We start from the raw sequence: 14,276 nt of genomic DNA, 5'->3' as shown, positions 1-14,276 counted from the left end.
AGAATATTTTCCCAAGGTTGGCAGGTCTGTAATTTTCACTTGTCTGGTTGCTTGCATAACGACGAGTGGCTCACACAACTGGCCTATCTGGGTGATGTTTTTTCTCGGCTGAATGAACTGAATCTTGGATTGCAGGACCTCTCCACATCCATATTCAATGTGCGGGACAAAATTGAGGCCATGATTAAGAGGTTGGAGTTATGGTCTTGCTGCATTAATGAGGACAACACAGATGTTTTCTCATTGTTGCATGATTTTTTTGAGTGTAAACCAACTCAAGCTCACGGACAGTGTGAAATGCGATATAAAGACGCACCTCACTGAGCTGGCTGTGCAATTATGCAAGTACTTCCCCAAGACGGATGACACGGGTAACTGGATTCGTTGTCCATTCTCTGCTACTCCTCGCAGCTTACCAACTTCTGAACAAGAGAGCCTAATTGAAATTTCTACGAGTGGGGCTTTGAGAATTGAGTTTAATCAAAAGCTACTGCCAGATTTCTGGATAGCGTTGCGCTCAGAGTATCCTGCATTGGCAGGTCGCGCTGTTAAGACGTTAATGCCCTTTGCAACAACGTACCTATGCAAGAGTGGGTTTTCGGCCCTCACTAGCATGAAAACAAAATACAGACACAGGCTGTGTGTGGAAGACGATTTAAGACTAAAACTCTCTTATATACAGCCCAATAGTGCGGAGTTATGTGCGTCATGTCAAGCACACCCTTCTCATTAATCTGTGGTGAGTCATTCACAATGTGTGTGTGTTCTGATGTGCAAATAAAATGCTTGATATGTCAGAGGGGTTTAAAGGCTAAATCTTATATGCATCACAGAAATACTGTCTATACTGTGTTTGTGTATATATATGTAGTGCGCTGTCCCTGAAGCTACAGGTATGCAGCAGTAGGCTAAATGTCTGAGGGGGTACGGGACTGTAAAAAGTTTGGGAACCACTGCCCTATTTCAATTGCAAGCGTGTGGTCACTGAGCCTGTACTTGGTCAGGGTCTGTCTCTGCTTTGTAACTCTGACAGAGAAGAGATACTCTGCCTGTGTGTATTTTCTATTTAGGGCCCGATAACAATTCAGTTTATTTTGGGATTGTGATTCTTTGTTCCAAATGTCCAGATAGGAGTTTTTGATGTGTTTTATAATTTGTTTGACTCTAATGGGCTGTTGTGAAGCAGTGCTGATCTGAAGCTGGTTTGCATTAGTATGTGTTAATGTTAGTCTAGAGAGGTTCAGAACCAGCTGACTGAGGGGATACTTTCTTGGGCTGAGCTGGGTTTGGAGTGCCAAGAATTGTAAGGAGTTTGTTGGACTCATTTTTAGATGTTCAATAAAATTTAATGCCCTTTTTTGAATTTGAATGAGAGTCGGAAATCTGCCTAATTCAGACCTGCATGCATTGTTGGGGCATTTCTATGTACGTTTAGTATGTTTTTACAGAATTCTGCATGCAGGGTTTCAGCTGGATGTTTCTCCCGCTTGGTGTAGTCTTGCTGACTGAGTGGACCCCATATAGCATGATAGGCTGGATGACACAGTCAAAGATTTTTAACCAAATTCAAAACGGGAATGTTTATTTTATGGAATAATCTCCTTTTAATCGCATAAAAAGCCCTGTGGGCTTTTTCTTTTAATGCATTCACTGCTAGGCCAAAGCTCCCTGACACACTGATTTTTAGTCCTAGGTAATCAACGCTTAGTGTGTGTTCTAGAGCTGTGTTTCCTAGAGTAAAGAGGTATCTGCTTTCCTGAGATCTGGGCTTTTTTTGGAAGATCATAATCTTTGTCTTTTTCAAATTTACTGTCAGTGCCCAGTTCTGACAATATTGCTCCAACAGATCCAGGTTCTGCTGTAATCCTTGCTCAGTGGGTGACAGCAGGACCAGGTCATCTGCATAGAGCAAGAATTTAACTTCCGTGCTGTTTAGGGTGAGGCCTGGAGCTGAAGATTGTTCCAGTAACACAGCTAACTCAATGATGCAGATATTGAGCAATGTTGGACTCAAACTGCAGCCCTGCCTCACCCCACACCCCTTTGTGAAGAAATCAGTTCTTTTTTTGCCAAGTTTTATTCTCTCTCTCAGAGAGCTGGACACGGGGAGATGTGGAAATTCCGCATTTTATTTCGGTCACAAGAGAGAGAGCAATCGATAAAAACGAAAAAACCTTCACCCGTCACCCTCACGGTATCTAGGCAAAAACAACAAACTAAAACAACAAAGACAAAATAAAATTAACTTACACAGTTTCGCTTTCAGCTGCGGCGAACTCGGGCTCTCTCTCTCTCTCTCTCTCTCTCTCTCCCTCTCTCTCCCTCTCTCTCTCTCTCTCTCTCTCTCCCTCTCTCTCCCTCTCTCTCCCTCTCTCTCTCTCTCTCTCTCTCTCTCTCCCTCTCTCTCCCTCTCTCTCTCTCTCTCTCTCTCTCTCTCTCTGTTGCAGGGGATCCCCAGTCTCAGAAGCGTGGTCCTGGTATGTGTGCAAGAGCAGCTACGGCTTAATTAGAACAGAGTCTGTACAGCTCCAAGGTCCAAAATAGACCAGTTGTCATTTTCTGAAAATAAATGCTCTAAATGACAATATTTTTATTTGGAATTTGGGAGCCATGTTGTCAGTAGTTTATAGAATAAAACAAAAATGTTCATTTTACTGAAACACATACCTATAAATAGTAAAACCAGAGAAACTGATCATTTTGCAGTGGTCTCTTAATTTTTTCCAGAGCTGTATATTGTTACTGAACAAAGTGCGACAGAAATACTATGATTATACAGCTAAAACTGTAGCATTACTCAAAAGAAAGAAAGAAAAGAAAATAAATAACGAGAGAGAAAAAGGTTATCTAAAGGAGGTCAGGGGAGCTATGGTGCAGTCTGAAGAGGTCTGAACTGCCATGATGTTCTCAGAGAGGGACAGTCTGGTGTCCAGTGCCACTCTGAGAATCCTGACAAATGAAGAGGGTGACACTGTGGAGCCATCCAGGGTGATGGACAGGTCCAGCAGGGTAAAGGACAGATTCAGCAGGGTGAAGGACAGGTCCAGCAGGGTGAAGGACAGGTTCAGCAGGGTGAAGGACAGGTCCAGCAGGGTGATGGACAGGCCCAGCAGGGTGATGGACAGGTCCAGCAGGGTGAAGGACAGGTCCAGCAGGGTGATGGACAGGTCCAGCAGGGTGAAGGACAGGTTCAGCAGTGTGAAGGAGAGGTTCAGCAGTGTGAAGGAGAGGTCCAGCAGGGTGAAGGACAGGTCCAGCATGAGCGGGAGGACTTAGCATTTATAGGAGATTCTTGAACAGAGTCTCTCATGGAAGAATGGTGCTGTATCCCTCCTGAAGAACAGCAGATACAGGTAGACTCTGTATGAATACCTCTGTATTTATGTGTACACCTTTTTGGCCTCTTTGGCCACTGCTTTTAACTACAGAATGGGAGCCTGGTTAAAAACACAGCCAGAATAATGATAGTGATGATTCCATAAAATGATTGAAATAAAAAATGAGGCAGCTCTTCATTAGGACTGTTTTCTTCATCTGACAGGACAACCAGACTTCCTTTAACCACTTCTGAAACCACTTGCTATCTTAAGCAGTGACTGCGGTGCAAGATGAAGTCTACGACAAGGTGAATACTTTGCTTTTTTACTAAAATAATGCATTGTAAAACAGGCTTCTCTGAAATTAATCTCACCTGGATGAAGGACAAAGTTCATTAGAGGCAAAATGAATGAAGTTCCACTGACACAGATCTCATTTTTGGAGAGTGAATATTGATGGATTCCTTGCTAACCATTAACATTTCAGTTGACACATGTAAGCAAAGACAAAATCCAGCACATGCAACATGACTGTGATAGAGCCACAGTGGCAAAGCTGCCAGTCATGATTTCCAACAGTTCCCTGGACTGAGCCCCCAGCCCACCTGCCCCCCAGCCCCCCAACCCCCCAACCCCCAGCCCCCCCAGCCCCCCCAGCCCCCAAGCCCCCCAGCCCCCCAGTCCCCAGCCCCCACCCCCCAGTTCCCAGCCCCCCAGCCCCCCAGTCCCCAGCCCCCCCCAGTTTGATCAGCTGTCATTCCCATCCTGGCCCTCTGGGACCAGACCATAATTCTTTGTGGGTCAGTATCAGGGAACGTGCGTGCAGCTGATACTCAGCAGGCCAGCCTCCAGCCCCCCAGCCCCCCCAGCCCCCCCAGCCCCCCAGTCCCCAGCCCACCAGCCCCCAACCCCCCAGCCCCCGGCCCCCCAGTTTGATCAGCTGTCATTCCCATCCTGGCCCTCTGGGTCCAGTCCATCGTTCTTTGTGGGTCAGTAGCAGTGTATGCAGCTGATACTCGGCAGGTCACTTAATTTCAGCCCCAGAGCAGTCGTCGTTTTCTATATGACTCTTCATCACATCATATAAACCAAATCATTCTGATTCTGTGCATGTCCGTGTGGCCACTGGTTACTGAATTGCAGCTGTGAGCTGCACGTTCAGTGAGGTTCTCGTTCAGTGAGGTTCACGTTCAGTGAGCTGCACGTTCAGTGAGGTGAAAGTTCAGGTTCCAGGTCCCTCAACATCACTCCTTTTATGGAAAAACCTGACCTGAATGTCCTCAGATAACATCCAGCTGAGTTATTGAAGAATGTGTGAAATATAATCGGTATTAAAGATCCAGAATTAACACCATTAACTAGCCTAGAAAATACTGTAAAACATGTTTATCCTGTTCTGACTGAAGGGTGAATTTGAGACAGTCACATGCCGATGTTTCACCCCTGTGAGCGAGATACGGCAGTTCTGGGGTTGCACCGTCGTTTGCCTCTTGGAGAGAGGGAGAGAGAGCGCTCCCATACCAACACAAAATTTCATAAACACCTTCACCCTTCCCCCTCACGGGTTCTGAGCGAAATCAATAAACTAAAACAACAATAAAAACAATTACAAAGACAAAACAAAACTGAGCTTTTCAGCTGACCAGATCCAATAGCTTTTTTGAAGAAGGGAAAACTTGTGAAGTGAAACATGCTCTCTCAGTGTGTACTCCCAGTCGCGACCCCAAACTGTAGAGAGGAACACACTTTTAAGCACTTGGGCTGATTGGTTAACGCAGCCCAGGTGCATGTGCTCTCTCCACCAGCCAGCGGGGCTGAGACCAATCTGTTCCACTGGACCTAATGCTACAGTAACCCTTAAAGTGTGTTGATGCACACGATCTGTAGTAAGAACCCCCCCCCCCCCCCCTAAAAGAACAGCCATACGCATGAGTAAATTTGCTCATGACAGAGATTTATTATTGAAGCTGGAATGATTCTCACACTCAGTGAGTTTGGACAGACGCCAGAGGGGGTCTGTTAAATGTTGCAGAGAAGCACAAGATTAAAAGCGCTGATGTCTGGGAGAGAAAAAGTGCGGTCATAGCACAGCTGTAGGAAGGAAGCAGGAAGCAGAAGCAGAAGCAGATCAGCAAATCAGGAGCCAGAAAGGGGCTGGCTAATCTCCTGATTTATTTCACATATATTCCATTGATTGTGACTTCTCCATCAATCAAAATACAATCATATTGTTTGCCAGCCAGACGGTTGGGGAACAGCAACACATGGCCATCATGTAGATTTATGTAAAATTTGTCATCAGCGAAGATAATGGTCACCTGGAAGAGAGAAGGAGAGATCATAGGAACAGTTAAAAGGGGGCTGGGGAGAGAAGCAGGAGAGTTAAGTTACCAAAGAAGAAAGTTAACACAGTCCAGTTCACTTAGAAGACAGTACAACTGCGGGCCTATTCACTTGACTTTGTAAGTGTTATTTACATCACATGAATGCAATATGGAATAACTCAATATGTAATGTACACATCAAAATTTTTTAAATTACCAACCAGGGGTGATTGCAAGGTGCATTACCCCTCAGTGCCCCCCTATGATTCTGACACCAAATTGCAGGCTGATCGGTTGAACACAGGTACAGAGGACTGGACAAAGTCTCCTTTCAGCACCTCTAACTCGGTGTCTACCTGTCTGAAGCCTCACCTCAAACTCCTTCCCCTGCTGGAAAGGGAAGTTTCTCTCTTTCACTTCTTCTTGCCAGTGCCCATCCTTCCTGGTGTTCAGGACGATGACTCGTTGGTCAGCGCCACAGTTGAAGCGCGGGTTAAAGTGCAGTGCAATGTTATCTTTTGAGCCGCACACATTGATTGCGAAACTGGGAGAGGAAGAGAGACACACAAGGGATGCATGATGGATGATCAAGGATGAAGATGGTAGACATTTAGAAAGAGCATGAATAGTGCTAATAGAGACAGAGGTGTAAATGGCTCACCCAGCAGCATTGGGTTTGGGGACTCCTGTGACCTTCAGTTCCATTCCTGGCTTGAAGCATATGTTTTTCAGCTCTGCATCCTGTTTAAAACAGGAGGAAAAATTTAGGAAAATTCATGGTCAAAACATAACACATTTTTCTTGTGATTATGTGCTGTGAAGACGTGCAAATTTATGTGCATTCCACACTGACTCTTTCATCCTTTTAGGCAATAAGACAAGGCAAGAAAGTCAACAATCCCATAGTTTAATCAGCAGGGAGGAAGAACTGTGTAAGGAATCTCCTGCATGTCAGACAGAGCTGGGGCTAGCAACACACTGAGACACAGGGACTCAGCGACTGATTAACTATCAAACAATTAACTGAATAACCTCTCTCTTAACTGCATCTATTTTGTAAATCGAGGGCTTAGAACCAGAGAGGCGTAAGTGACATTTGACAAACTTTACAGGAGAGCCAAAACAAAAAATGACCATACTTTGTCCTGACTGTGTTCATTAAGATTCATCTTCCACATTAAAACTGCATACATATTTGGATGAAAATACACTTAATGAACAACAGTATGAAATTTATTGAAGATTTTTTAAATATATTTTTTATTAAATGTGGAAAAAAGTCACATACGCCTTTTTGGAACCAACATGTTTTCTCATATAAAATATAAAAAACCGGCATATGTGATAAAACAATGAACAAGGCCATACATTAATGAGTTTATAAAAAACAGTAATTTATTGTGATAATACAAAATGATGTTTACACTATAATGTGTATGTAATAAAGGTATGTTTATCTCTGTATCCATAAATGTTTTTAATGCATTTTGGAAAACAGCAACAGTTTCTTTGATCAATTCATGGGACACGAATAAACTGCCAAGCAGTCCTCTGGATCTGGCTCCCTCCTACCTACTTCACATTAGAGCTGCAGCAAGAGAGGGAAACACAGCAACTACACAAACACACACACACACACACACACACATCTGTACATGTACAGTACACACATACTCACTATATTATATTAATGAATTAACAGTAATTAATTTAGCTGAAACATTAATCCTGGCCAAACAACCGATTAACAATTAAAAATACAGAACATTGGGGATGTGAAATATATAACAATAAAACAATAACAATATATTTCATACGGATCATGTAAGTCTTTACGTGGATTTCTTTCATGAGATACTAGCTTACTCTGACTGACTGACTTGCAAAGACTTGTAGAAGTCCACACATGAGTGAAGGATACTCCCATTTGTGCAAAGCATGAGTAAGTCTTTCTTTTTCTCGACACTGACCCCCAGGAGGACTTGTGTGCATCTTCTTTGGCTCAATTGCATGGGACCCTCTGGTCTCCTGCTTTGCAACTTCAAGCATTCTAAATCCTGGGTCAGAAAGTTCGTATTTAAACCAAATCACTTTGGGATCCTCTTTGACATAGCGAAGCCATTTGATTTTCTGCCAACTGTATCTCTGGTCCTGTTTCTGACTGATTAAAAATGCCGCTGCCCGACTCATTACATTACATTACATTCATTTGGCAGACGCTTTTATCCAAAGCGACGTACAAGAAGTGCATTTTCATGATCGTAGACAACTGCTGAACACGGGTTCAGTAAGGTACAATTACTTATTTTGTACAGCTATTTCTAGCTGAGAACAATGAACACTATCCTGGTCTAACATCTGCAAAGCCAAACTAGGCAGAAGATTAAGCTAGAGTATTAGGACAAATACAATTTACCAAGAAGTGCAGGGATGGGGCAACATGTAACAAGTGACAAGGAAAAAAGGGTATTTTTTTTTTTTTTTTTTTTTTTTAATATATATACACAGCATGGTGGTGGTTATTCTAGGTATAGTCTGAAGAGATGAGTCTTCAGGCCACGGCGGAAGATGGATAGTGAGGGGGAGGTTCGGAGAGGGACGGGGAGTTCGTTCCACCACTGGGGAGCTAGGGTGGAGAAGCTCTGTGATCCCTTTGGGCGGGTGGGAGGGGTTACAAGACGCCCTGCTGCTGCAGAGCGGAGTGGTCGAGCAGGCACATAGAATTGAGTCATGTCCTGCAAGTAGATGGGGGCTGTCCTGTTGGCGGCAGTGTAGGCAAGGGTCAGGGCTTTGAATCGGATCCTGGCAGCGACCGGTAGCCAGTGAAGTGATCGCAGCAGAGGAGTGACGTGGGAGAATTTGGGGAGGTTGTAGATGAGCCGGGCAGCGGCATTCTGGATCATCTGTAGTGGCTGTATGGCACAAGCTGGCAGGTTTGCAAGGAGAGAGTTGCAGTAATCAAGGCGAGAGGTCACCGTAGCCTGGACGAGCAGCTGGGTGGAGTGCGTCGTCAGGTATGGTCGAATCCTCCTGATGTTGTATAGGAGGAATCTGCAGGACCTTGATGTTGCCTTGATGTGCTCCTTGAGGTCCAGTTGGTCATCCAGGACCACCCCCAAGCTCTTGGCAGAGTGAGAGGCAGTCACTGTGGTGCCATCAACCGTGATTGAGAGTTCACGAAGCAAGGAGGTCTTGTGCGGGAAGAAGAGCAGCTCAGTTTTGTTGAGGTTGAGCTTCAGATGGTGGCTGGCCATCCAGGTGGAGATGTCAGCCAGGCAGGAAGAGATCTTATCATTGACCAGTGTGGCCGAGGGGGGGAAAGAAAAGAAGAGTTGTGTGTCATCTGCATAACAATGATAGGAAAAACCATGTGAATTAATGACTGAACCAAGAGATCTGGTGTATAAGGAGAACAGCAGAGGACCCAGTACAGATCCCTGCGGCACTCCCGTAACAAGTGGATGAGAAGCAGAGGCAGACCCCTTCCAGGTGACCTGGTAGGTCCTATCTGCAAGATAGGAAGCGAACCAAGACAGGGCAGTCCCGGCAATTCCCATCCCAGCCAAGGTGGAGAGGAGTATTTTATGGTTGACCGTGTCAAAAGCTGCAGACAGGTCAAGAAGGATCAGGACAGAGGAAAGGCGTGAGGCTCTTGCAGTGGCAAGTGCCTCCGTCACAGCTAGGAGTGCAGTCTCTGTTGAGTGCCCAGATCGGAAGCCAGACTGGAGAGGGTCTAGCAGGTTGTTCTGATGGAGAAAAGAGGTTAATTGTTTAAGAACTGCTCATTCGAGGGTTTTGGACAGAAAGGGTAGAAGGGATACGGGTCGATAATTTGCTACATCGGAGGGGTCTAAGGTGGGTTTTTTGAGTAGTGGGGTAACACGAGCCGTCTTAAAAACAGAGGGAACATGACCAGAGGAGAGAGAGGAATTAATAATGGAAGACAGATAGGGAAGGAGCTCGCTGGAGATAGATTGGAGAACTTTAGATGGGACTCATCTACAACCTTCCCAAATTCTCCCACGTCACTCCTCTGCTGCAGTCACTCCACTGGCTACCGGTCGCTGCCAGGATCCGGTTCAAAGCCCTGACCCTTGCCTACACTGCAGCCAACAGGACAGCCCCCATCTACTTGCAGGACATGACTCGATTCTATGTGCCTGCTCGACCACTCCGCTCTGCGGCAGCAGGGCGCCTTGTAACCCGTCCCACCCGCCCAAAGGGATCACAGAGCTTCTCCACCCTAGCTCCCCAGTGGTGGAACGAACTCCCCGTCCCTCTCCGAACCTCCCCCTCACTACCCATCTTCCGCCGTGGCCTGAAGACTCCTCTCTTCAGACTATACCTAGACTAACCACCACCACGCTGTATATTTCACTCTAAACACCCCCCCCCCCCCCCCCCCCCCCCTTTCATGACACTTGTTACATGTTACCCCATCCCAGCACTTTTTGGTAATTTGTATTTGTCCTAATACTGTAGCTTATTCTTCTGCCTAGTTGGCTTTGCAGAGGTTAGGTCTGAATAGTGTTCACTGTGTAAACTAAACTGTGTTCTTGGCTAGAAATAGCTGTACAAAATAAGTATGGTATCTTACTGAACCTGTGTTTAGTAGTTGTCTATGACGATGAAATTCACATTTGTACGTCGCTTTGGACAAAAGCGTCTGCCAAATAAATGTAATGTAATGTAAAAAATGAGGCAGCTCTTCGTTAGGACTGTTTTCTTCATGAAACAAAACGGGTGACAACAAAAGCCCACAGCCCAGGTTGTGAACTCAGAGGTGCATTTTCACTCAAGGCTGACATCTAGTGGTGCTTTTAGTGAAATGCAGCAGAGCAAAGAGCAGTGGTGGTGATGTCTACAACCACAAAGCAAAGAAAGATAAAGAATTATTTATTTATGAATTAATATATTTTCCAGAGAGTATATGTGATAAACCTAAAATGACTTCTCTTGAGTGGCTCAGATAATGGAAGAAAACTCACTCCAAGAACAAGGTGACCCGTCCCACTGTGAGTCTGACAGGACAACCAGGCTTCCTTTAACCCCTTTTGGAGCCACTTTCTTAAACTGTTATTAAGCCAAAAGAAGAAGATGGACATTAACTTTTTTCCAAATTAAAAAGAAGAAATAATTATTATCACATCATATAAGCCAAATTACTCCTTTTCTGTGCATGTCCATGTGGCCACTAGTTAGGGAATTGCAGTTGTGAGCTGCACGTTCAGTGAGGTGAAAGTTCAGGCCCCAGGTGCTTCAACATCTCTCCTTTTATGGAGAAGCCTGACCTGAATGTCCTCAGATAACATCCAGCTGAGTTGATGAAAAATGTATGTAACACAATCGGCATTAAAGAGCCATTATAAACACCACTAACTAGCATGGAATACATTGTAAAACATGTTTATCAAGTTGACTGAAGGGTAGATTTGTGACCCTTAAAGTATGTTCATACACAAGATCTCTAGTAAGAACTGGACCCCCTTCCCCCAATGAACAGCCACACACCATGAGTAGATTTGCTCATGTCAGAGATTTATTATTGAAGCTGGAATGATTCTCATGCTCAGTGAGTTTGGACAGACGCCAGAGGGGGTCAGTTAAATGTTGCAGAGAAGCACAAGATTAAAGGCACTGATGTCTGGGAGGGACAAAGTGCAGTCATAGCACAGCTGTAGGAAGGAAGCAGGAAACAGAAGCAGATCAGCCAATCGGGAGCCAGAAAGGGGCTGGCTAGCACCTCCTGATTATTTGATATCTATGCCACTGACTGTGGCTTGTTCAATCAAAATGTAATCATATTGTTTGTCACCCAGACGGTTGGGGAACTGCACCACATGGCCATTATGTTGATTAATGTAAAATTTGTCATCGGCGAAGATAATAGTCACCTGGAAGAGAGAGGGAGAGATCATAGTAACAGTTAAAATGAGGCTGGGGAGAGTAGCAGGAGAGTTAAGTTACCAAAGAAGAAACAGTCCAGGTCACACAGAACTCACTACAACTGCAGTATAAAACAATTAAATAAGCCCATGAGTGATCTAAGTATAAATATCTAAATCTATATGATGCAGCTCTTGATTTAAATTTATTGTATGTATGTTTATTTCCATAGCTGTAAGGACTTATTTTACATAATTAGTTTTGAATAAAGAACATAATGTAGTAAGAGATTAAGTAGTATATGAGTTGAATGATTTAACACTGAATAATTTGTGGTAAATGGTAAATGGACTGCATTTATATAGCGCTTTTATCCAAAGCGCTTTACAATTGATGCCTCTCATTCGCCAGAGCAGTTAGGGGTTAGGTGTCTTGCTCAAGGACACTTCGACATGCCCTGGGCGGGGTGTGAACTGGCAACCCTCCGACTGCCAGACAATCGGTCTTACCTCCTGAGCTATGTCACCCCCTGGCTGGAATGTTTCTTATGAAGCTCTGCAGTGAGGGTACATTATTTCTGCCCTCCCCCCTTAAAGGGTCCATGTCTCTTACATGCAATGTCTTATGAATAAGACATTGAAGAACTCTGCACACATTAAAATAGCTTAGATCACCAACCGGGGGTGGAGTAATTTGTTATAACAATCTAAGATATGGGGGGGGGGGGGTGATGCTGATACCAAATTGCAGGCTGATCAGTTGAATACGGGTACAGAGGACTGGACAAAGTCTCCTTTCGGCACGTCCAACTCAGTGTCTCCCTGTCCGAGGCCTCACCTCAAACTCCTGCCCCTGCCGGAAAGGGAAGTGGTAGTCTCGCACTTCTTCATGCCAGTGCTCATCCTTCCTGGAGTTCAGAACGATGACGTGTTGTTCACCAGAATGGTTGAAGCGTGGTTCAAAGTGCAGTGCAATGTTTTCTCTGGAGTGACCCACTTTGATCATGAAACTGGGAGAGAAAGAAACACACATGGATGGATGATCATGGATGAAGATGGCAAGTGATTTAGCAAAAGCATTAACAGTTGGCACCAATGACTCACCGACCAACATCGGGTTTGGGGATTCCTGTGACCTTCAGTTCCATTCCTGGCTTGAAGGATATGTTTTTCAACTCGACATCCTGTTTAAAACAGAAAACTTTTAACATGTAAATGTATCTGCATTCCACATACGGACTTTTTCACTTGTCTTGGACAGTAGACATTAGAAACCATCCCACAGTTTAATCAGCAGGGAGGCAGAACTGTGTAAGGAATCTCCTGCATGTTAGACAGAGCTGGGGCTAGCAACACACTGAGACACAGGGTTTCTTGATTAAATAACTACTGAACAACAGAATTACCTCTCTCTTAACTGCATCTACTGTGCAAGTATCATCTTCCTTTATGTCACATTAAGATTATTTCACTGATAAGATAAACTTGGATTTACTGAAACCAAACTAATTACTCATCAGCTGCAGCATTTGCAGTGTCTATTTTTCAGCTTTTAGAAAAACCCCAAATCCTCCACACTTACGCTCATCTTGGCGGTTCAGCTGCTGATTCTTCACTGGTGTGTGGCTCTGAATTCAATGCAGTGTAAAATGTAAGGCGTGATTCACGTATTTATGCACTTCTGAGGCCATTGGGGGGTTGGGCTTAGGAATCTGCGTCAAAATAGCAACAAATACAAAATGAAAGTAACTTATACAGTTTCGCTTTCAGCTCTCTCTCTCTCTCTCTCTCTCTCTCTCTCTCTCTCTCTCTCTCTCTCTCTCCCTCCCTCCCTCCCTCCCTCCCTCCCTCCCTCCCTCTCTCTCCCTCTCCCTCTCCCTCTCCCTCTCCCTCTCCCTCTCTCTGCTGCATGCTGGGAGTGGGTGTGGTGAGTGGATGTGTGAGTGAGAGTGGCTGGAGCACGATTGTCGGTGAGTTTTCCAAACTTTTCTTTTTTCGCACCGGTGAGGGGTTTTCAGGACTTGTACTGGTTATTTTTTTCTTTCTGGTACACTGTTACAATAAGCACTATTTATTAGTAGACAGGCAACGTTTTTTAAAGAGGGCGACCAGCTTTGCTGGTCGGTATGCCAACGTCCCTAGGTGGTGAGCGGCTCACTCGGAGAAATGGCATTAAAGCCGCCCCGAGTGTGCCGTGCTCGGTAGAAGAGTGCATATTAGCGATAGCGAAGGTGGTTGGACACGATTGTATTAAGTTCGCGTCAAGAATGAATAAAGGAATCGTTGTGTTCCTCGACAGCATTGACAAAGTTAATGCCGTAGTTGAACAAGGAATTGTTGTTAAGGAAACTTTTACCGTGGTGCTTCCTCTCGTCAACCCGGCGAGACGGATTACTTTGTCAAATATGCCGCCTCTGGTTACCAATGAAATGCTAACGCAAGCGTTGTCACGTCACGGTAAAATTGTTACCCCGATTAAGAAACTTTCCGGTGATTTTCAGTCCCCGCTTTTAAAGCACGTTATGTCTTTCAGAAGTCAAGTGCACATGATTTTAAACGATGATACGGATCATTTCTCAATGTCGTTTAATTTTAGGATTGACAATTTTGACTATACTGTGTATGCGACTTCTGATAGCTTGAGATGCTTTGTGTGCAACTGTGTAGGTAATTTAGCTAGATCCTGTCCGAACAGGGAGCCTGCTGCAGATGAGCCTGTTGGCCCGTCTTCTTCCGGGGCAGGGGAAGCG

At 44.8% G+C, this 14,276-nt stretch overlaps 2 protein-coding genes across 2 annotated transcripts in view; both read right to left on the bottom strand.

Annotated features, from left to right (window-relative positions):
• The window catches only part of LOC118232837 (galactose-binding lectin l-1-like), a 36,722-nt gene extending 23,476 nt beyond the window's left edge, over positions 1–13,246 (bottom strand). The window contains exons 1-4 of the mRNA XM_035427997.1: positions 13,109–13,246; positions 12,631–12,710; positions 12,365–12,536; positions 11,159–11,535 (exon numbers count right to left, since the gene is read on the bottom strand). Of these exons, the coding sequence (XP_035283888.1) occupies positions 11,392–11,535; positions 12,365–12,536; positions 12,631–12,710; positions 13,109–13,114 (402 nt within the window). The 5' untranslated portion in view covers positions 13,115–13,246 and the 3' untranslated portion in view covers positions 11,159–11,391. Of the gene's footprint in view, positions 11,536–12,364; positions 12,537–12,630; positions 12,711–13,108 lie in introns of the transcript that reaches the window.
• On the bottom strand, positions 5,251–6,425 carry LOC118232840 (galactose-binding lectin l-1-like). The gene is made up of 3 exons (XM_035428001.1): positions 6,303–6,425; positions 6,014–6,185; positions 5,251–5,635 (listed from the first exon to the last, which is right to left on the bottom strand). Exons 1-3 carry the CDS (start codon positions 6,344–6,346, stop codon positions 5,489–5,491), a joined length of 363 nt encoding a protein of 120 aa, XP_035283892.1. The 5' UTR covers positions 6,347–6,425; the 3' UTR covers positions 5,251–5,488.
• Positions 13,247–14,276: the final 1,030 nt, after the last annotated feature.

The sequence above is a fragment of the Anguilla anguilla genome, chromosome 8, assembly GCF_013347855.1.
Source record: "Anguilla anguilla isolate fAngAng1 chromosome 8, fAngAng1.pri, whole genome shotgun sequence".
In the NCBI taxonomy this organism is placed as follows: Eukaryota; Metazoa; Chordata; class Actinopteri; order Anguilliformes; family Anguillidae; genus Anguilla; species Anguilla anguilla.
This window is presented reverse-complemented; position numbering and strand designations above follow the sequence as displayed.